Source organism: Myzus persicae, unplaced genomic scaffold (assembly GCF_001856785.1).
Source record: "Myzus persicae strain clone G006 unplaced genomic scaffold, MPER_G0061.0, whole genome shotgun sequence".
In the NCBI taxonomy this organism is placed as follows: domain Eukaryota; kingdom Metazoa; phylum Arthropoda; class Insecta; order Hemiptera; family Aphididae; genus Myzus; species Myzus persicae.
The window spans coordinates 190,311-216,692 of record NW_019100880.1 but is presented as its reverse complement, the minus strand read 5'-3'; the positions used below and the strand labels follow the sequence as shown (position 1 = coordinate 216,692).

The window sequence follows — 26,382 nt, the reverse complement described above, 5'->3', positions numbered from 1 at the left end:
AACCGCTACTGTTTTATATCTTACTCCTGACAATTTGTTTTTATTTTTCGATTTATTAGTTTGAATTATCTTATTTTAGTTAATATAATTTTTAAAACAAGCCTTATTACTACACATTTGATGAGTTAAATACAAATATCATTTTTTTTCTTTTTATAAAAACCGATAGCATGGCATTTTTAAATAACAACTTCATTAATTGGCCAATAATATATTAATATGTCTGGTAAATTATTTGACTATTTGTACATCTTCTAGACTATAAATAACATTTTAATGTATTATTAAATACCAAAATGTAAAGAAGGTTTTCGTAATTTCATAATATTAAACCGTTTATAGCATATAAAGTGATAAAATTGCTATAAGTTAGGTTAGGTTAAAAGAAAATGTACACATTCTCTCGTTTGATAAAACAATGATACAAAATTACAATTTAAATAATATTAAGACTTAAACAATGGACATGAATATCAAAAACATCCCGATTACAAAAGAATATATATTTTTTAAATTTATAATTCTTGATAATATTTATATCTTGTGTCTTATTTATAAAACAATATTAACATCTTTAATATTATCACTTATCAGTGGTATATACACACATACTTTGTGACTTGTGTAAACATTAATGTATTTTAAACCATTCTGAATTCATCATAAAGATTAATATATATATATTTATCATTTTATGGACTAATGAAAATGTTTCATCTCACCATTGAAAATAATAGATCAGCACACCCAAAATTCGCATATTTAATTATGTTATCAACAATGTGTCAGGTTGAAAAACAATTATTTCAGTTAATTTTTGAAATTTTTTGATTACCAATTGTGAACTAGATTCTAAAAATATGATTTGAATATTAATAGAATGTTAGCACATATATGATAGTTATATTTGTAGGTATTTATATCGCACATTTACAGTTAGGTACACAATTACTGAACTCTAACATACTAACTGCAATAGTGATCAATAGGCATACTGTTTAATTATAATTTGTATTATAAGTTTCAGAATATTATTAAATTTAATTATCTGAAAATAATTAAACGGTACAACAAACTTTTAGAATTTTAATAGAAACTCGTAAGTCTTTTTAATCTTAGTATTTTCCAGCTTTAAACTTTCTTTAGAGTTTAGCGTAAAAGCATCATAAATGAAGACTGAGAACGATAAATATAGCTTAAAAATGCATAAAATTAATACTTAACTAAATAGATATAAAAATAAAATGTTATAGCATTTGTTTATGTAATATTACACAATACAAGGAAAAAAAAATATTATTTTTAATAATTAACTATTTTAGGTTGAACAAGGGTAAATTGATAATTCAAAAATATGAGTTGGTTATGTCTATAAAAAATATTATGATTATCAATTTCAAAATGAATACTAAAAATTATTTTGTTTTAACTAAACTATCATATAATTACTAATAGGTGATATAAAATCTTAAAAATAAATGTTAAATGCGGTGTAAAGTAATTATTTATGCGACGTTTAATTATTACTAATATATTTATTATACATTAATATAATTGAACCCTCATAAATACATCTCACAAAAAAATATTAATACATATTTGGTATACAGTCAAAACATTTATTTGCATAAGCATTTTAATTTTAAATTTTGATCAAATTTGGGAAAATCCCGGAATTAAATGTATCAATTTATTTATGGTTAAAATTAATTTAATTAATTAAAATTTTTTACTTATAAGGTTTTCAAATCTTGTATTATATTATAAATTTTCGATATGTTTCCCTTACAGCAATTTAAAAAAAAATATTTTGCCTTAATCCACATTAATTGTTTTAGAGCATTTGAATTTCAAATGTTGATGGCATTTTTGAAAATTCTAAGTTATTCCAAAGACATAATATAGCCTATAACCATCTCCAATCGGAATCGTTATTCATTGTATACAATGATTTATTTTTAAACTCAAATTGTACATATCCATTACCGTTTCTAACTCAAAGACGAGGTAAATTTGACACTAATATACCTATTACCAACAGTGCATTGGCATTTTTTTTTTTTTTTATAACATAATTTATTATTTTCCCATATAAATAATTAATTTAAATGTATTGGAGTTTTATAGGAAATAATTTGGTTTTTATAATCATTAAACTCTATGAAGCGATTTAAATTATAAATTATAAAAGGTGTTATTGATTTTTGTCCGTTTATTAAATATATTTTTTTGCACTAAAAGTTACAAAACTTTATTAAGCATTACTGTACCCTAAACATACAATTTATAAGTGTGACATTTTATTATTAAAGTTAACTAAATTAAATGTGTACATTAGCTTAAGATTCTCGTCAACGGGCTACAACGAAGCTAAACTCTCCTTGTAAAAAAAAAAACACTCGAACAAAAATGTTTAGTCCATTTCTTTTGAACAGACACATCTTCTCTTGTTTCCGGGGGAAATAATGAAAAGTTGCTTTTATGGTAAAATAATGGAAAAAATTGAACCTTCTGCTCGTTGGGGGTATTTCGGACAAGGATGTGGTAAAAAAAAATGGGGTAGTAAAATATTCGTCCTTTTTCTTCTTCTCCGCAGCCATTTCAAATCCATTAAGAGAATTCTACTCTCATTAAAGCGGCTTTTAAAAGCCTTTTTTCTGCTTTTCATTTTTCTCTTTCACATCTTCCGGACTTCATTTTTTTGTTAATATTACATGCATTCAGCGGAAACATATAATTTAATAACTATTCCCAAACAGTTGGCAATCACATTGTTTATATACAACACATTTTGCTAGGCATAAATCGTTTTATGTTCATCAGAGATCCGATGTATAAATTATTTACTGTTTTATGTTAAAAATACAAGGCATCATTATTTAATAGAATACCAAATTACCAAAATTAATTTTCAAAGAAAAATAAACTCAATTTATTGTTAGCAGTTCCTACAGAAAAATAAATAATTTTAACTGGAATACTGGGTTAAACATTTTTAATTGTATTGTGTCTAATTGTTTGTTAAATTATTAGATGTATAACTATTCACAACACAGTAAAAAAATCTGAAGTTATATAACAAGCTTGATTATGATAAAATGTATATAAATGAATATTATTATCAAATATTAATACTATTGTACATACATTTTCAAATGTATGTATCTATGAGTAATAAACAATTATTTTTAATTAAAATGAGATTTCAGTGAGTTAACACTTTTTTTAGTTATTCTATATTGCCATAGACTTTAATCATATCACAGGGGTCCTAAACCTGCCATTTTGCATCACTACTGCTCTAATGGGATACTTTTAATTAAAATCATGCTTTAATGCATGTGAATACTTTAAAGGAATTTTAAATTATCATTGCACACAGATTATATTCCAATTTTCAGCACGGTAGTCTGTAGACAGTTATACTTAAGCTACCAATTGACAGCTGTTATTATGACTGTTTACACTGGGAAATTTGATTATGTTTTCATTTATTGATTTTGCTTTTATTTTTGTAAAATATATTCATCTTGCAGATTGGAAAAATGTCAAAAAATAATTGGAAAAATACTTTATTAAAATCTTCCACAAATATCTTATTATTAAAAAAAAAATGCACACTTATATTGAGATGTTTCTATAATATATTTTTGTACCTTATAATAATAATATTATGTACAGCCAATGTCTAAAAGTTAAGTGTTTGACATCGCAGATAAAAATACTAAAATATATTTTAATGTTAAGGAGAAAAAATTACATGTTTAGAATGTTTATCATTATATTAGTGATCAAAGCGAAAATAAAGTTTAGATGTGAACAAAATCAAACGCACTAGATGCACATCTACGGAAACCGTATTGAAAATATGGGAAATAACATTATTACTATAATTGCCTTATTTAAATAGAATAATACAACTTGATGCTTGAACTGATTGTGTTTTTTTTTTTGCGTAATTTGGCTTTAACCTTTAATAAAGGCGGGTACTGTATAATTCTTGTCTCGAATAACAGACATGGACGTATAATTTAGTTTAATTAAAGGGAGAATCCAGGAACGAGGTTTTTGTAAATGTTCTTGTGTATTTTCTGTGCCCAACAAAACATATACTCAAGTTTGTACGGATGTAAAAATGTGTGATACTTTTATTTTATCTTTGTTAGTGGTATAATAATATTATAGTGTACACGAAATTATAAAATATTTCAAACCAAAAATTGTTTATCAAAAAGTATTATGAGTTCAATTTTTGTTTTTTCATATTATAAATATTGTGTATAATATTATGCAATATATTCCTTAAATGCGTTTCATTATATTTTATAACTTTAAGAGTTTCGGTTCTAGATTAAACTTGAAATATTATTCAAATTAGCTTTGAAGTCATCTAAATATATTAAATCGATTTTTCACAAATAAAAATCTATTTAAATTTGAATTATGTGAAGTGAACATACAATATTACAGCATTATACGAGACATGTAATATTGAACCGATGCACGTACTCGTATTTCCACTCTAAGATAGACGCATAGGAATATAGAATGCATGTATTTTGTACTTTTTCAGCATCTGTTTACGTTTAGTAACGGTTAAAAAGTAATGGTACCTGTGTGACGTGATGTCTTATACTTTTACGACGTTTATCTATAATATACTTCCATAAGGACAAATTGTTCGTTAAATGATATTTATTGTAATGAATTAGATAAGGATAAATCCATGCGAAGTGCCAAAATTGTTTATGTTTTTGAATCAATATTTTTATTTTGCAATTGATACCCCTAATCTATATTATATTTTACAAATTGTATATATTTTTTTTTAAATCAGTGTATATGCGTATAAAACAAATTCTTCATTCATCGCTTTCTACAAAAAACTCTCGTAGCTATTTAATTTATGTATAATATAACTGAATACATTATATTTTCAAGGTGGAAATAGTTATCATACTTTTGTTAACAAACGCGAGTAATAATATATATATATATGATTCATAGCTACATATATGTATAAATAATATAATATATATATACATTATACTTTGGATCATACTATTACAAACGATGAGCATATAACTACAAATATTTAACGTGGATAAATCTTGATGTTTCTTTTTATTCAAAATATTTCAATGCATTTTTGATCCAAAAATTCTTACACTCCCTGCATAGTGTGTAAAGCTTACACATTGTAAACACTAAAGAACATCAAAGACATTTTGTCCAGTCAAATAATTTATGTTTGCTAACACTCAAACCGTCAACTGTAGGTCCTTTTTGATAATTCCAAAATCATCATGCCACTTTTTACCATGTTTACATAACCTTCTTTATCCTACAGTAAACACGAACCCACATAGTTATACTTTTGAAGCCTTTTGAAGCCCCTCATTCGGTCATTTTTAATGTATAAATAATTGAAAGTTAAGTAAAATCTTATATTACTAGAATATTATCATAAATTGCTCACATTAACAATCCATTTCAAATAAGCGATGCATAGATAATTAGTGTAAATTAATTATTTTTATTAATACCTACATCAGTCAATATGGATTATATTTAGAATATATTTAGCTTATTGTTCAGTCTCCGTCCTTTATCTTTATACTGTAATTTATCATTGCTACACAACTTCCCTTAAATTCATCATTTCCATTAGCCTTTAAGCTCTTTTTATATTTTTATATATATGGTTTCTCTATTCTTCGAGAAAATCTGTTCTTTAGCGACGAACAATGCTGAATCAATAGTTTTTCGTTAGGTACGTCAACTTAAGATAAAAAAAAATAGTAATAATAATAAAAAGTATAAGAGCGTATCTTTATCTGACGTTGTTTAAAAATCAATAGCTGATGTTATTAATTTTGATTGTCATATTTAATAACTATATACTTGACAGTTCCAAAAATGAACTGAAAAATGTATGAGGTATTGCTAAATATTTGTTTAAGTTTACTGAGGGAGGTTTCACTATTATTATGAGACAACAATTATATTGAAATTGAAGTAGGTATTATTTATTAAAAATGATTGATTCAGTTTATAAATTTATTGATGTGAATTATAAAATGAGTTTAAACTTTTAAAAAAGTCGTATGTGTTTTCAATTTATTGAATAATGAATCGTAAATAAAAATAAAATAGGAAGTTACACATAATTCTAAGAAAAACTCGGAATTCCTGACATTGTATATATTTTTAAAATTGTACTATACATGTATTGTAAAAGAACAGACAAAACTTCAAAAGGGTTTTAGATTCCTTGGAGATTCCATCCTGCACTTTTAAGTAAATTTATCTAGAACTTTAACTGCATTTGCTGTATAATAGTGTGTGTATAAATGACATAGATTTTGAAAACGTTTCAGCAAAGATATAATATAATATATAAACGAATAAGGTTTAAAAGAGAAGTTGGCATATTGTTGACACATAAAATATTCTTCGGAGAGCCTTCATATTTGTTCTTTTTTCTTTCTTTAACTCGGTAAAGAAAGTAAATATTTATGTTTAATAAACTTGTTTATGTTTAATATCCTGTGTGTTTGTAGTGCAATCACATACAATTTCCAAACAGTGAAAATATAGATGGACGTGTATTTGAACAGGGTTTCATCGAATCGATTTCACGATCGATCGAATTGATGCGTTTAAAACAAAAAAAAAATATTCAATTGTTGACTACTCTGTTATAATAACAACCAAATATTTAAATATTGGTCAATCATAATAGAGATCTGACTATATATTTGTATATTATAAAAATTAAAAACAATCCATTTATTAAAAGTGTTTGTGTATTTTATTATCTACCTGAAGAATATAATATATTTTTTAAAGAGTATAACTTGTTGTAACGTCTTAAATTATTTGTTGTAGTTTTGATGTGGAAAATGGAGCTGGTACAAGTCCTGGTAGATCACCACTGGACGGTGGAGGCACATCCCCGTCTGCGGGTCTGGTGCTTCAAAATTTGCCACAGCGTCGGGAGTCGTTCTTGTACAGGTCTGACTCCGATTTCGAAGTGTCACCAAAGTCCATGTCTAGGAATTCGTCCATTGCCAGTGAAAGGTAAATATACATTTTATATTAATAAAATTATTTCGAGGACCACAATACGCGACACTACGATACATAATAAAATAGTTTAATTAATCTTTATTATTTGTTTGATATATTATTTCACATATCGTAAACTCTTCAAATTTCAATAATAAAAGAGTAGGGAAATATATATATATATTAAAATCACAAATTAAACACTTCCTGATCTTCAGCATAAATAGTAAATATAAATGTGCATGCAATTCAGATTTATTACTCGATTTTTACTGTTTCACCTCACCTAATATCGGTATGTAACTACGAAAGTTATATCTTCTATTAGTTATAACTTATAACATTTCCATGTGCTATTATAAATTATTTATGATTTACCGGCTTATTAAATATTATAAACCATCATAAAATAATCCTCAAATACTGAACACGTCATCGTACCTATATTTTAGCAATTAAATCGAATATGCGATGATTTTAAAAGATGACAGTAACACAATGCTTTAATAAACGAATTTCAATTACTATAGGTGGCTCAGGGAAGCTCCCAATCTGCGGAAACGCTCTGAGTGTATGTACCGGGTGGCGTTGCTAGCTCCCCGATGGGTGACCATCCTTGATTCTTAGCAACAAAATCCTTGCCACACATATAATAACTATTCTAAAATCAACCGACCCCCCCCCCCACAAACAGCTAATAGCCATAGTTGCTATAGTTCAATAAAAAAAAAAAATTTCTATATAGGTGACAGATTGTTTGTGACATGTTTAAATTTAAATTATAGTTTACTATAAATGATTGTAAATAATAATTATCCAACATGCTCCAGATATAAGAATTAACTAAATGAAATGTTTAAAAGTCAAATTATTTTAAATGTAGGTACTTACATTAGATTTTGATATGGAACGAAAATAAAATATTTTACACAATTTTTAACTAAAAACTTTTAATGTGTCAAAAAAAATTATGTTTAGTGTTTATTATTAGTTTTAAATAATGTTTTTAATACTTTTGACCATTAAAAGTAAGCAACAAAAGTTCAGAAGCATACTATTATTGATTACTATAGTTTGAAAAGTTTTTCCAACATTAACTTATATAAGTATTTTTATCTTAAAATTAATCTTTTCAATTTTATTTATACCTTATTGTTTAATGTTTAGTTTTTATAGTTTGTATATCTACTTATATAAGTATTGATGGTGAAATTGTAATTATTTATTTAACACATTCTTATATAATATCAATGTGTTTAAAGAAGAAAGTCCTTAAATCTTACAAGAGGTTATTATTTTTATTTTTATATTAATGTATTATTCTAAAACTAAACATAATATATCAGCTACTTCCTACTCATGAGACACTATTAAAAGAAAACCGTCTTATTATATGTATACAAATATAAAGAGGATGATACACCAAACATGCACATTTCACACTCCCATTTTTTTCCTTTTACGATAAAACTATTCAAATTCTTTTTCGGAATTTTTATATATACTCCGACAAACCTTTCAAATTCTCGAATTGTTTTGTACTACATATGAGTCGTATACTAAGGCGATACAAACTTCAGTTTTTCAAATGAGTATCCCTCTTTTTGCTGTACATTATTTAGTGGATATCGCATAAAACAATACTGTGTATTTTGATGAACCTAAATTTCGAATGAGTAGTTTTTTTTATTAAAATGATTGCACTAAAGATATTAGTCCTTAAAAATGGTTTTACAAAAATATAAAAAACACGTCATATTATTGGAACTAGTATTTATTATAATATCGACATTTTCACAAAAAAAATCATTTGATATTAATATTAATGACTAAAACTATCATTCACTATCAAATTATTATAAGCCCATTCTTGTAAACCCGTTACCATAGACCTTTTATCCATAGAACACAAAATTCAATAACTCAAAAACTACTTTTTCGAATTTAGATAATGATGCATCATTTTTTTTTAGAAAAACAGTAGTTTGGATATCCACAATGTAGGTACTCCTTACAAGCAGTAAAAAAATATAAAGAATTTAAAAATATGGTCTTTAATTAAGTATATTTAAAAATTCCAAAAATCATATTTTAAATAACTGAAGAAGTTGGGCGAATCACCCTGTACATCAAATTCGTATTTCATATCAAAATATTTTTATTAAATAATTTTTATCAAATTTATAATCAAATAAGTATTAAGAATAATACAAAGTCAACTGTCTATAGTTTGTACACACAATCAAATAACTATTTTTCTTTGTTATTTCTTCAATTTATTTCAAATCCAATAATAATAATATATAGTATCCTCTATCTTAGGTGAATTCTCAATAAATGAGTACCTACATGATATTTATACATGTCCAGTTGTTTTGCTACTGCAAATAATGAAACATTTTCTGAAAAATATCGATTAAAAGTATAATATTCAAAATATAAAATTTTAAAATGTTGATTTATTATAGAAAATAGTGAAAAAACTACCAAAGAGCCATGACCTTATTGGGTTATTGATTCCCTGCCGAGTAGAAAAACGTTTTTCATTATTTTTGACATTTTAATAAACCTATAGAAAGTAGGACATTTTCCCCGATTATTTATAATATTATTTCTAAAACTTATTATTATTATTTTATAAAAAATTAAAAGGTTTATCAAACATAATAAGGGGACCACTTACGTCTTAATTTTTTTTTAAAAATTCGTCGATTTTATTTTATTTATACAATTTCGAATAATAACGTATTTAAATCAATATAATTCTAAATTATATGCATAAAATAATAGTTAAATACAATTAGATTTTTACTATATTCTTACAGAATTTTCAACTATAAAATAATTCCTACCGCGAAGTACTGAATATTTATTTTATCATCACTTTTCGTTTCTCAATAGTTATCATATGTTTTATTTAAAGCAAAATGTTGGTTGTTTATTCTCTTTCCTGTATAGGTAATTCTCGTTAAATGATCTAAGTATCGAACTATTTTTCATTAATACCATTTTAGGGTTAGGGTTATACTATTAACCTATTAATTATAGCCACTAGACATATAAATTGTTATCGCCGGAATTCATGCTAACTTGAAAACATAGTGTAGTTGTTGTTTTTATATAACATTTAATTGCAAATAATTCTTGTAATTCAATTTTAATTTAATTAGTTTTCGGTATCAATATTCCAGTCACGTGTTCCGATCACTGAAAATAATATAATAATTAGTCAACAAATAATATTTCAATACTAATTTAGTAAATGCATTATTAAAATATAGCTTCATATTTGTATCGAAATTACAAGCGTATGTGACTTTCAAGATTACATTCCACTAAAACGATCGGGTATGCCCAGCTTGTATATTAATCAATTTTAATGAACAATGTTACTTGCTCGTGTAAATTGTTTTATTAAAATAAAACTATAATTATACATGTGTATTCAAAACACAATATGATGTAATGCATAATACACTATGTAGATAAATTTTAATTATCGTTGATATGATAAATTATAACGTATAAAATGTAAAATATTCCATTTTGATTGATTTTTAAATATTAATATTGTATTTATTATTATTGGACATTATGAGCATTCAATTAATATTGTAAAATAAATACCAAGTTTTATGATTGATCGGAAACAATTAAGTATATAACAAATTTTTCCATATCAACAAAAAAAAAAAAAATAAAAAATAAAAAAAGTACTAACTACATTTTATTTAATTATATGGCAACCATAATATTACTAAAAGCGTGTGTCACTTGTGGTCCTCCGAAAATAAATTAAAATACACGTGATAATGTTATATCCATCACGGTGGTGCCACCTATGGGACGGATGTGCCCAGCAAATTTTAAGACACCATCTAGTGGGACGGTAGACCACTAAATAACGCACATTATAATTCAACCAGATGGCATTGTTCGGCGATGAAAGCCGATCAATACCAGGGCAAGCTTCGTAGGTTTGACGTACCGCCGGGAGTTTTTTTACAATATTAAAAAAGTAAAAACTGCAATCCTCTGGCAGTGAGCTTACCGAGCACACCTAGTCGAAATTTTTATTATTGAATAAAATAATATAACATTTTCTTTATATTATTAATATCACGCATCTATCTCACCTTTTTGCAGTAGTTATGCAACCCTAACTACACGACTTACGATTTTAGCGCACAGCCTCTGCTTGGATATTAAAATGACTATTACTATTTGTTACCTAACATAATATTATTAAGAAAATGGATAGTTTGTAAACGAAAAATAAAAACATAAAAATCTGCTTTCATTCAACAGCAAAAAAAGGTTGGTCAGCTCTGATTAGTTATAACTAATCTCAATTGTTGATGTATGGTTAAAATCGTTATTTGTGTTGTATTTAAATAAAAATAAAAAATCAATCAAAAATGTATTTTTAAACATTTATAGGTACTTGTATTTACAATCATAAGTTATTATACCTAGAGATTTAACTTTTAGTTAATTGTTTTGTGTTCATAATAATTAAAGTTTGTTGTCGAAAGAACCTGAACAATAACAATTATTTTGATTTCTATTATCGGTATAAATATATAAGAACTCCTGAATTCAACATTTTGGTATGAGTAGTTACGACTGGCCTTTTTTATAATGATATCGTGAAATATGTTTGCCCAAGACTGAAATAAATTGAACTGAAAAACTTCTGAATTATTCTATGCATTTTAAAAACATACATTTAACAAAGTATTCTTTTTTTGTGGATTAAAGTTATTATTATTATTAATTAAAACAAAACGAACTCTGAGTATTATTTTCTTTATAATCTGTTTTTGTAAGTATTCAAATATTTTAACATGCAGTGTAGGTACCTGATGATAAGTTATATGGTTTATAATAATATTATATAGTCTATATAGAGAAATTATGCTAAAAATATAGCTCAGTTATATAATTATAATAATAAAAATAAAGGTTACAAAAATATTATTATAATTTATAGGTATTCAAACTAGCTATGAATACAAATAATCAGTACCTAGTTTGATGATTAAGTGAATAGGTAGGTATAATATGTACACATTAACAAATAACAATATTTCAAAATATGTGAACCAGCTCCTTCAAATAAATTAGAGTTCACATGAACGATATCCAAATGTTTTTTGAATCATACAAAATTTAATTTAATTAGTTTGTGTTTGTAATTTCTAAGGTTAACCTGTGTGACATGTAGGTGCATAATTATTTTTAACATGATTAATTAATCAATTATTAACATAGATGTAAAACATTATTATTTTAACTTGTTCAGCCAATGTCTACAATACAAAATTGCTTTTAGCATAATATAGCTTAATGAAGTTGACTAATATGAACACTATCATAATATCCAATAAAAATATTTCTATAAATTTATTCTAATACAATTCTTAATTTTTGTCAATATTATTAAACAATCAAGTAAACTTGAAATCCGTTAATATTTGTATAAAGCAATATATATACCTTATTACATTTTTAAGTTGAATTTTTTGTATTGATTATTTCCAGTTATTTCTTTTCACCCGTTGTATCTGCTGCTTGAACTCATAAAAATGAAAAAATAATTTACGTCATCTTATTTAAATATTATTGTATAATAAAATATAATTTACCTGTATAAAAGTTTTTGTGCGGGGTTTTTTTTTAAAGTTGTTTACAAGAAATAATTAATTACGAATTTATATTATTTATTACTTTAAAAAAATATATAATTACTCATTTAACATAGAAATAATAATTTATTAACATATCATGTAAAAATAAGCCAATGGTCACGTTATCAAAGCTTTTTGTTTAACAATAAAAAAAAATAATAGGTACTTATTTAGTAAGTTAATAAAGCAGTATATATAGTATATACCAACACAATAATATAATTAAAGTTCATGTGCCTAATATCGATGGATGGACCATCATTATGCATATTATAATTATATCTATTTCTTGAATTTCTTGAATTTTATTATATTAATTCTGTTTTACATTATATCAAAACATATTTTAAGGATAATACAATAAATTATTATTTTGAGCTAAATACTCGATTGATTTTATCCACATAAATACAATATTTAGTTCGTGGACATTAAAAAATAATTAATATTCAATATTATGTGTAGGTATGTTATATTAACGATGATTAAACGACCTATAATACGTACAGAACTATATGAACAACTTTTACTATACAAATCCCATAAGTGTATTATGAATAATGAACGAAAATAACCCTGTTTATTCATTTCGAACCGAATTTAACATGAATGCTACCAAAGTCAATTTTCAGTTTTCAAACATTTCTTATTGAACTCGAAATTTGGAAAATAATGGGGAAATAATTGTCACAAAACCAATTCCTCTTGCATTTATTTCACTTAGTGGAACATTTATTTAGATGAGTTTACAGTTTTTAAATTATGTTCCCTATAAATACACATAATACATTTTTTTCTATCAATCGTTGAATATTACAAATATATACATTTAGTAATACATTTTACAACTTTCAATGTTTTACAATCCTGCAATAAAATGTGTATCATATATTCACATTTATAATACAAAATAATTGTTATACATCTACCATATTTTATCTTGATGAAAGTCAAAAATAATATTTTCTTAAGAAAGTTTCAACTGAATAGTTATATTTCAATCCATAATTACAATAACTGGTTACAGAAAAAAAAACACTTACATAAAATTAAATATCTTTAAAATATGGCTATCACGAGTGACATTATGTATTTAACTGACAACAAAATACTATAAATAATTTAAGAAAAACTTTTTTTTTTTTTATTATTACATCAATTTAGTTTGTTTAATATTATAGCATATAGGTACGACATAATAATATTACTATTTACCGAGGGTGGATCCAGAATCTCTGTGTAGAAGGGGCACTTACATAAAAATCATATAAAATATTATATATAATATTTTTTCTTTGTGAACGGGGAGGCACTTCCTCCTAGTGGCCTCCCCTATATCCGCCCTTTCTATTACTAATATTAATAATAAACTGTTATTGCAAGTAGATAAGCAGGTAATAAAAATTAATAAATTGTTTTTTTTTTTTTAATGTGTCATTTCGGTTTTTTTGTCATTGATCAACATAGTTATATATTTTAATGAACTCTAAATAATTTAGTAGGTACTTATCATACAAATATTTTCTAAAATAACCAAGCGCTATGTTTTTATAATACATATTTATTTTTATTTTAAAAAGTATAACATTTTAGTTTTTCCTACTGAATAACAATGAACCTCGTTTTGTAGTTTCTTAAAAATAAGCATTTCATTTATATTATATATTGTTTTGTTTTTGAACTAACTCATTCGAATAAATAAATAATGGTAACTCAATTTTTTTCCATCAAGATAAACTATTAATAAATTGATAGCATGCTAGCATAATAATTGGAGCATAGTTCACGAGGGGATAAGCGAGGACAACGCACGTCACCAAAACACCCGGGTGGTCACCCAGCTGTTATATAGTGACGAATGGCGTGGCTTTACTGCGACGCAGTATACTTTGTCATGAACATAACTATAAGCTTTTATATAAATGTGTATATTATATTGTATATAATCCCCTGGTATTGTGGTGAGAGCATCAACTCCAAAATATAATAATATTATGATTGAATAATATATCTAGACAAAAAAAAACCTGCGTAAGACTATAGAACTTTCAAATTCAAATTTCTTAAAATAATATTATTAACCACAGTACTTGCGTCATTGCTTTTGCTTGCTGCTCTACCTCTGCAAATTGTGAATTGAACTCGTTAACAGCAATACACAGTATTCTATTCAAAAAATTGTTCAGAGTACCATACTAATAATAACATCATTGGAGTGTGTGTGTGTGTGTGTGTATGTATGTGTTTGTGGCATTTTTCAATATTTCGATTCTTTGTACAAACGTCGGTGCGATGCGCGATGGTGTGACTTCTTCGAGGTCGATTGATATCGTTACCATCACCCACCATCGTGGAAGTCGCATCATATAAGAACTATAGATGAAAATCGAACGGTCTGAGGTTTCATGTATTTTTAATAGTATTATTGTTGTCATCAATAGTCAATACCCACGAGTTCGCCGCAATTTTATTTCCGACAATGCAGATTGCCGATATAGGTACATACCCGTGGGCGCCTGGTTAAACAACATAAACAGAGAGATTTTTGAGAGCGTATTTAAACAGAACTAGGCCGTGTGTGAATCGTAGTTTCTTTCCCTACCCGCCCGACACAACACTCTCCGGAATACTTCACCACGAGTACGTTTCCGATCGAGAGGGTGAGTGACGTGGGGTTACACATCCGGCCAGATCCCCGGCGGTATAGTCAATACACGCGCTGGTGGTGCGCTACTATATTATATAGGTAGGTACGTCACGCCTCCAGTGTCAAACCCGCTCACGACCTCAAACTGACCTACCCTCGTCCCACCTTATACCCACCACTACGTTTAAAGAAAAAAGACATTTTAGCTGCAGTTAGACAAAAAAATATTACCTATGTTTTTATATTCGATTTTTACAGATTGAAAGAGACTGAAGCCATTTTGGAAAGATCAACGTATGTACATATTACATTATATACCTAATTTATTATACACGTCGTAATTTTTATTAGGCGCTGTTAGTAGTTATTGTAGTAGCAGTAGTAGTGGTAGTAGTAGTAGTAGTAGTATACCAAAATGTTTAATACCTATAGATGTAGTAGAAAAGCGGTATCATAATAATTGTATATATTTTATAATAGCAATTATAAGAATATTTATACACCTCATATATTATAGCTAAGAATATTATATTTGAGACAGTTAATATCAGTACAGATCTGGGACATCGCTGCTGTGTAGTATACGTTTCGTTCTGTCTAATGTCTTGCAAGGTATTATACGTAATTTATATCATTTAGGTAACTACGATTATATTATGTTTGACTTATTTTCCTGTTAATTAGTAGGTTCATTTATTAATTGGTTAGTTGAGTAACCGTAACTTATGTCTCGCGCTCTTATTTAGTGCAGTGCAGTTACCCACTTTTTCATATTGTAAAATCGTTAATCATGTACACTGAACAACTAAAAAGTATACATATTATTATATATTTTATACTTAACAAAGGTACTCGATATATTCTTTAAACGATCACTCTGTATAACGCTAAATAATATTATAATATTATCTCGATGCAGTATTTGATACTACTATATTATATTAGTATTATTTTTACTATTATTATGTTCCTCATCGCTCTGGCAATAATGGACATAGACAATTAATTAATTATTCCTGCATAAAACACAAGCATTGGCTAAAACATTTTAAGTGACTAATAATAATAATTGGGACGACAAATATGAATTTAAATTATTTGGAGTGATATTGACGACAGCATTATCGAAACCCAATTATTTTGGCAAAAAATTATGCAATACAACGTTTCCATATTTCTGACCAATTATTTTTGTTTAATGCTCACCGAAAGCATAATTTTGTATTATAATATTACGTACGACTAGAACAGATAAAACATTTTAATTGTATTTTACCAGATTAAATCACAGAAATGGTCAATATGAGTATTCGGAATAATCGATATTTACGAAACAACAATACCTATATTGTAGTATTATATGGATGACATATTAGTTGTATTATTTGAGATTTAAATTATTACATTACTTTAATTCATTCATTTTTTGAATAATTGCTCAAAACTCGTTTCGTTTCATTGAATATACAATTTACGAATTTATCCCTAATTAAAATTGAAAGTCACTACAAAGTGATAATTTATAACTTCTGTATATACCATGAGGATAAGCTAGGTGTATAATATAAATTCGTTCTGTGGGGAAAATGGCAATAAATAAATGAAAATATTAGTTAGCTCTAGACACTAATAAAAATGTAAAATATATAAAAGGAGGACAATGAAACTTAATTTTAATAGTAAATCTACTTTGACAATTAATATGTTAATTTGCTTTTTTGTACACATATTGACAAGGACATGCATTTTTTGAATTAATTATGAACTAAGTCAACATAAAAATACTAGATAGTTATAAGTTTATAACCTATATGGCTATATGTACTGTGTAAAATATGAAAGGTGTAGACATTTTTGCTCGATATATTAAAATAAAAACTCAATATCTTAGTTCTATTATTACATGTTGAAGTAAAGTCATTCAATTTGAAAGTTTTTTCTTTGCAATGGACATTTATTAAAAACAAATTAAAAATTATCATTAAACATAGCAGCATTTACCATTGATAATAGCTGTATTTAAGACAATTTTAGGGTCATTATTATTTTTCGTTTGTGTGCTAAATAATATAGTATTCAAGACGACGCCAGTAAATATAAATTAATGTAATACAATTTTATTTAATAACATTATTAGATTAAAGTTAATACTATTAAGCTATCAAAGTTATTAGGTAATATTTAATAAAATAATTTTATTTTTATTTTTTTATATCATATAATCTAAGCGAAATTGTGTTTAAAACGTCTTCCTTCTTTAGTTATGTCTCTATTATAAAAGTAAAACTGTTTTACATTAAAAATTAAAACATACCTCGCATAATATCATATATTGTTAAATTTACAAGTACAAGCAAAACAACACATATTTTCCTTTCCATAATTAAGATTAATAATCACTACTAAATACCTACTAGACCTCAACATAAAAGGGTTAGTTATGTAGTCATCTGTATGTATAATAGCAAGTAATGGCTTTAAAATATATTATATTTTAATTAAAATGATAAATCTGCATTACCCTAACTACCTAGTTAATAGGAATACACTACCTAAATATGTTCATAACATTAAAGTATAAGTAAACTTTGTCATAGACATATAAAAATGCATATGATTCATACATATAAGTGCATGTAATGCAATATTCATATTTGAATACTTAGAAGATATACTATAATATTTCTGTATTCGCGAAATTGTGTATGTTAAGTTATTATAATTAAAAAAAATATAAAAATTGGCATATTTTTTAGTATAAAACTATGATATTATTTTATATAATAAATAAAAATGTCTCGTAGTTATATTCATATTGGTTAAATTTTATACTTGAAAACATGTGAAATTTATATATTAAATATATAATTCAGTTAAAAACACATTTAGTTAGATAGTTTAAAAAATAATAAAGGAGTATTTAATAAGTGGAAATAACTAAGTTAAAAAAAATCAATGAATGCAATAGACTTATTTGAAATTAAATTAATGTGATTGATAAGTGGTAATTTTATTATTTTAATGGTCTTTAAATTTGATTATTTCCCTATACAGTATATTTTAAAATTATTGATCCTTTTTGATAAAATACATATATATTGTGTATACATCAAATTTAAAACTTTTTGTTGGTGTTTTGTAGTTTTCACCTTTAAGTATTTAATTGAATGTATCAATCTTGTCATTATTATAGGACAAGTAAACTTCTTGAAAAATTGAACTGTTAAACTTTTGGTGAATTGTATTTGAAAATGTATTGTATATTTGTATGATACTTTTTTTAGATAATATTATGTAATGAAGTATAAAACTTAAAGCAAAATTTGTGATTTATAATTTACCTTATCGTCGGTTATATATAAATATAATGAATCTGAATATATTACTATAATAATTAATAGGTATAGGTAGTCACTAGAAACTATATACATTTTTTTTTTATTATTGAATTTAATAAGCATTACAATTGCAATTGATTTTATTATATAGGTATAATATATACAGTCAACTAAAATTAAACAGTCATATAAAATATTTAAAATAATAATCTTGATTTTTGTTTAGGAAAAATCCAAATATATGAAATAAAATGAAATTCATAAAACCCTTATACAATATTCGTGCTATATAATTCTCACATAATTCCAAATTTTGTGTGACAAAAAGGGTTGGGATTGGATGATACGCAACATAATTCTCACAATTGAGGGCATTCGAAATGTACCACATTTTATAAAATAAATCTATGTATAATGATAACGTTTTTATTTATAATAGTTAATGGTTTTTTTCATTTTAAAAGCAAAATACAAAAATAATTTAAGTCACATAAAAAGTAATTTATAACCGATACACGAAATACAAATTATCTAATTAATTATCATTAATTTTTATAACAGTTAATAAACTATAAACATTTTTTTTTTATATGTATATAAGTCATACGCGTTATACCACATAATCTGTAGTAATTGTTTTTATAATACATCATATTGGACTGGACCGCTACCCCGTTTGCTATAAATAATTAAGCTGAACAAGTGTTCTTATTAAAATAAACTAAAACACAAATAATAATTGTATATTAAATATTATATTGAAAGTCAATGAGGAATTAAAACAAATAATTGATTACAAAGATGAAGTGTTATAAATTATGAAACCCGTATAATTTGCAAGGAATAAATGAGTCTCAGGAAGAAATGAAAAATTATATTAAAATAATGTAATTAAATGAAGACACCAATCACCAAGTATAAAATAGGTATGGATCCTAGTTGTGTTATTTTATGTAAATTTATCGAACGTAAAGATGAAATTATATACTTTGAAGTTTAATAATAGTTAATGAGTTATACATGAATTCCCTTGTTAATAATAAAAACAAAAATAAGTTTTGATATCGAATATTGAATAATGAGACAGTATTGGATATGTTTTTGTTGATTCGTTTTTTTTATATCTTAACAGTAATTTTTGGTATCATTATATTTGTATGTATTTCGCACAATTTCATAACTTTTAAAATTGTAATTATTTCCATTTCTGCGCAACCAAAATTGTAATTTGTAACACCATCAAAAATATATTCAGGTTTAAGTATTTCTACTGTGTAAAATCATAAATTGTTGCGAATCAAATTGTGAAATTCTGTGATTGTTTATAAACTATTATCATAATATTAAAACTTATTTCATTCATAGAATGATATGTTTTATTCCACTAATTAACAAATACAGCATATCTAAAAATACTAAGTACAAAAAAAAAAGTACAAATATTAAGATCAAGGTCTAACACAAATAGATCTCTAATTTGTCTATATATTATATAGTGAGGTTTACTCGTACTGTATTTTTGTATTTTTGTTGAACGAGTAGGAACTAAAAAAACTGAATACATATCGGTGAATAGACTTAATTATATATTATAATTTATATTACTAAATGTATAGATACCTAATATATATATATATATATATATATAAGCATTACGAAAGCTAATACAAAGTAATGTTATTTACATTTTAAAAAATCAAATAAAATTATAAAAGGTATCTCAGTTTGTAATTTGTTACTATTTGTTATTCTTATTTAAATAACCTATTCATGTTATAGTGAAAATGCAGAGCTACTTAACACTATTCATAAAAAATAAGTTAAATAGATAAACGCTGATTAAGTATTTTTTTAAATAATTTGTTTTTCAGTGACAAAATATTTCAAAACTTATTATGAAATAGTTAGGTGTAATTTGTCTTTATTAATATGTTTTCTGTGTACATAAGGAAGGTTTAATTTATAATAATGTATACCTACTTTATATCAGACGTAATATTGATCAATTCATTGAACGAAGAGAAAAGGTCTTAAAAACGCAATTTATATAGATGGGAGTTATTTAATTTAATGGGTAAACTTCAAATTTTAAAACAGTACTTTAAGTTGTTTTCAACTTTAATTTATTAATTTATTAGAATTTTATTTAAAATAAAATAATATAATATATAAGATGAAAATATTAAAAAAAAAAACGGATCGTGTAATTAATTATAATTATATTATGAGTTATGGTAAAAAAATATTATGAACCATTATTATATAATATATATATATGTGTGCTTATGTATGTCTACGTATTACATATTGTATGACATGCTGAATGACATAAAAAATACCATTATAAAATAGCACTATAAAAAGTGACGTGTACGCCACAGTGTACACTGAACTGTTGCTTATTTGCTGCTTTATTTTATTATTAAATTAATGCAATGATATCATAAAATAATATGTAGGTACAATAAAGTGTTTTTTTACAACAGTATTATGCAAAACCACAATAGTGAATACTATTTTGGTATGGTTCGTTAATGTCGTCCAATTTCTATTACATACAGATTATAGTGAACTATAAAGTAAATTGGAAGGATGGCAGGATTCATGAATTGTACGATAATCATAATAAAACTAAACTAGATCATACTATTGTGTTGTAATACCTTTACAGATAGACGGTAATATGTAGATGTTTGAAAAAATATGCTTCCAACGACGTTTTTCTTCCAACAAAAATCAAAGCATTGCGTTAAATGCATCATCCTGTATAAAACTTACAATGTTGAATTTAATGCGTAGACGATCGGGCGGGAATACCGACTATAACATTATACCTAAGTGGATAGTCAAAATAAGTTGTATACACATCACTGCACAGCGATATATCAGATGCATATACTTTAAACATATTACCTATCCTTTTTTTAGACGGCACGATATATCACGACAGAATAGAATAATAATAATAATAATAATAATAATAATAATAATAATTATAGAGCATTGTTATGAACGCAGAGTACTGAGAGGACACAACCACCTCGCATAATATATTATTGTGGTTGTTGCGTACGGCGGCGCAAAAAAGTTGCGCGCACGGTATTTATCGTCACGGCGGAGGCAACACCGGGAGAACGCGCGCGCGCGCTCACGCGCCCCGCTCATTCCGGGGTCTCCGCGTCGTCGGGCCGCGCGCGGCGGCGGCGGCGGCCACGGCCAAATGCACACCGGCAGTTGGTCGGCCGTCACGTCCGTCGTCGCTCGCGCGTCCACCGTCCGTGCGATCGTTCCGCCGCCACCGCCGCCGTCCACCACTGTCCACGAACATCGTTCGCAGCTCGCGTCGCAAACCTCCGCCGCGGAGCGCATCATCAGCACGAGTGCAAACGCCTCGCGTTGACGGTGGTACGCAAAGTCATGGTGGCCGCGCCTCCGCTCGGCCATGTCGTCACCTTCGTCACCGTCGTCGTCGTCTTCCCCGACGCGATCTTATAGGGGGGACGCGGCCACTTCGGGGACCGTCGCGCGTAACCGCCGCCGGTCGTTAACCGTGGCCGCCGGCGCCGCCTCGGCCGCGACGGCCATGGAGTCGCCGACGATCTCGTCGCCCCCGGCGTCCGCGGACGGTCCTCGGCGCCGTGGCTCGTCCACCGCCGGCGGCACCGTCTTCAAGTTCGGCGCGCTGGGCATCAGCGGCTCGGCGTCCGTATCGGCCATGTGCGACGCCGCCAACGGGCCCGCGTCCGCGTCCGCCGTGGTCGGCGGCAACGGTTCAGCCGGCGCGCAGTCGGGCAAGCTACCCCGGACTCTCAGCACCAGCGTGTTGCGCATCAAGCACCGGTCGTCGTTCTGGGACAAGTTTTGGGAACAGAGGTCCAAGAGAGACTTGTAAGTCACCGTAACAACTCTCGCCCCCCCCCCCCCCCCCACCGCCTTTTCCGTTTTGTCCGTTCGATACACATTATATGGGCTAATATATTATCAGTATACCTACCTACCTGTCCGTAAATCGTGTGTTAATATTTTTATGGAATAAAATATTTTTTATTATAAATATATTTTATAAACGTCCCGTTCAGTTAGCACAGTACATTTCTCGTTTTTAATTGACCAACACAATAAATAACGTTTGAAATATTATTATTTAAAGTTATTACGCATCAAAACGTATTTACCTACTGAGGCTATATATGTGATTGAGTCCGCGCAGAGTACTTGTGCATTACCTATGTCGTAACAATATTACTATAATTTGATATTGTGTATTTTGTATTCTCTCGTGATGTTATACAATTATTATTTACTCTGACCGTATGCGCTGCAGCAGTATCCTAAAGAATATAGTTTGGAAATTAATTTCAAACACAACTCGAATAATTTTTTTCGAGTAGGTACCCGCAATGTTCGTTGTCGATAACTTGTGAAGTTCATGCGGGGAACAATACAAGTTCGAGTCATCGAGGGCCATTTCAACAGAACGAACAGAAATCGAATTGCCTTGAATTTTGAGCTATCTGGAATCTACTACATTCGAAATACTTTTCAAATAATAATAAAACATTTTTATTCAAATTCTTATGATTTATACAGTTTTCTTTTTTTTTCAACAAGTCATTTTTTTATGCTTGGCAACATTATTTGTTCTTTCACCTACTTTCTATAATGTAACTTATAAATATTCTGTATGGAATTATTTTTATTGAAATTTGAAGGCACAACAATTATCATACCAACAAATTAATTAAAAATAAAAACGAAAGTGAAAATGTTATTGCAATGCTTTAAACATACTCGAAAACACTAGTCTGTAAGTATATTTTAGAAATGTAGCCAAAACCAATAAAATTCTACATGTTTTATACTTTCACTGGGATGTATAATTTACTGCAGGTGAAAAGCCTGACTTTTGAAAATTGGCTCGTTATAATATAACCGAATGGGATAAAATATAATATCTCACCAGTGAAAACGTTATCCCCCTTCCTATGAAACTTGACTGAGAAACAAGCTAAGAATATTATGATTGTGTTGTATGTTATATATTATGTACAAACAATAATAGGGTGATGAAACCCCATGGTTCGTATAATATTGCGAATTCGAACCCATTTGCCTACCCGCACCACGTTCGTCCCGAGATCAAAATCCACGAAATATACGTAGTCGGTATAACCTGCAGGTACTCCTGAGGACGTTCAGCCCACCTGCGAGAGAGTGTTGTACTCAGAACGAAATATATTCACCGTGTTGCATACATACACAGCTTCGAGCTTTTAGTTTTTAATCTGCGCACTGCATTCCTTTATTCAATAAAAGTACGCTTGTGCACATCGCGGTTCAGTGTCAAGAAAACGCAAACACGATACCTCTCTTACCGTACAAAGTAACATTACACGGAGTGGTCCGTTTGATGTGAGGCGTATATCCACGCTATTGCAGAAAACGCTAAACATGTTTGAAAATGGTTCGTGAACATACTTTTTAGTCGTTGCAAAACGACATTTTTTTAAAGTGTTTTGCTCTTTTTTATAATGACAACATGTGATAATTTTTATTTTCCTGAATGATATTTGGAGTATTTCTATAAAAATCAAATTTTGGCCATTTTAGTTTATTAGTGTTGTAGATGAGCAGAGTAATGATTCGGAAATTGTCCAGGTTGTAGTAGTACTATTTCGCTTAGATTATCTATACTTTGACTCGTAAACTACCTACTAGTCTAAAATTTGATGATTTGTATTTATAGAAGTACTCCAAAAGATAACGTTTTTTGAAACAAAAAAATCAAACATTTATGTCATCATTAAAATAATTGGAAAAAGATAACGAAAAAAAATATATTAACTTTATAGATAAATGTTGTTTTTAGGACGACTTAAAACGTCGTTGATGACACACAGTTTTTCAAAATCTTTAATTTTTTTTTTTTTAAATATAGGCAGTGTCTCACGTTAAATGGATCATCCGGTAGTTGTAATATAATTACGTATAATACTGCAGAGCACGGTGTTTATTTTATATTATGATATTATGATATATTATACACATGGGTACCTATCGTGTTTTTGGGGATTAGATTTATTTATCCCGATATTGCATGGCTTACAATATTACTATAATACATCCGCGGGCTAGCCGTAGCGACACATAATTCGCGAATCGGATGAACGCCGATCGTGAATAATATTATTATTATTTATGTTTTCGAAAATCTCTCGAACACTTAAGACGCACTTCGCCAGCTCGTTATAGAGAATATCGGTCATTTGTTTTGTACGATGTTATGACGAGTACATAACGTGTAATTAATCACGTCCATAAAATATATTACACGCATCAAAATATTATGTGTATGTGTGTGTGTGTGTGTGTGTGTGTGTGTGTGTGTGTGTGTGTGTGTGTGTGTGTGCTCCACATAGTTTTGATCACAAATTAGCTGTTCGTTCACATCATCGGTAACAACTGTTCAAACTTCGTTCCATTCGATTAAATTTAATTATCACTTTGAGATTATGAAGAATATCTGTCGGCTATTTAGAAGGCGTATAATAAATTATTATCATACAGACTGTGATGTATGATCGTTGTTTGAATAGCACTATACAGTTTAAAATGTAATTATTATTACTTATTAGTTCAAAGTTCAGATCACCAAAGACATACACTGCCATAGTAACGACGAGCAAAGGGAAGAGGTATATTATTGGTATATATGCTTAGTTTTCTTGTTTTTATTTTTTTGAAATTAATTCATCGTAAATACTTATTTTATACTTAAGATTTTTATAGAAATTTGAATAAAAATGGTAACCATATTATGTAAATTCATAAATAAAAGTTTATAAAAATTACAAGTCGTTTCCAAACTTTTTTATGACCAGAGCAGCACCCAATTTTTGGATATTTTTACGATAGGTAGGCTTACATATATATATAAATATATACAAATATATATGTATGTATTTATATATATTTATATAGGCGTGTTATAGGGTTTAATTTAACATATATATATAATAAATATGTTTTCAAACTATATACCTACACAAGAGCATAAAACTTTAGGTACTATTAATTATTCGGTAAATATGTTAAACACAACCCAGTAGCCCTCAGCTCTATATTTAAGTACTTACGGTTAAATATTCAGAGAGCTACCGAATAACTAATATAACAACATTAATCTTCAGACCAGAGAAAAAAAATAAACTCATACTTTGTCAGGTGGTAAAATATTTAAACACATTAAAAGATGGGTGACAATTTAAAAAACTTGTATACCTCGATAAAAAAAAAAAACTGATTGTAAATGTATCTACATGATATGAAAACGTCTAGGAAGCTCGGATTGCCACATTATTGTGTATTACAATTTATAATACATTATCCTGATGAAAACAACGACGCCGAAAATAATACGTCTTGCGATATCAACATACTATTATTACTATACGTGACAGTATATTGTAGGACCGAGGACCGTTTGTATGACGACTTTCTGAATTATTATCGAACCATATTATAGTTCAATATGATTTAAACCGATCGAAATCAAGACTGCATTGTTCTCATTTTTAATACACATTATCTCTCACACATGCCGTTGAAAACTCTTATGTTTCTGCGTTATAAATCA

General features: G+C 27.6%; 1 protein-coding gene across 5 annotated transcripts in view; it reads left to right on the top strand.

Annotated features, from left to right (window-relative positions):
• LOC111026565 (cAMP-specific 3',5'-cyclic phosphodiesterase) overlaps positions 1-26,382 on the top strand; it is a 242,857-nt gene that overhangs the window by 146,738 nt on the left and 69,737 nt on the right. For 4 of the 5 annotated variants that reach the window (XM_022304667.1, XM_022304668.1, XM_022304664.1 and 1 more), the window contains 2 exons: positions 6,892-7,083; positions 15,667-15,702. In XM_022304667.1, the coding sequence (XP_022160359.1) occupies positions 6,892-7,083; positions 15,667-15,702 (228 nt within the window). The remainder of the gene's footprint in view (positions 1-6,891; positions 7,084-15,666; positions 15,703-26,382) is intronic. The other variant, XM_022304665.1, reaches the window with a different exon arrangement.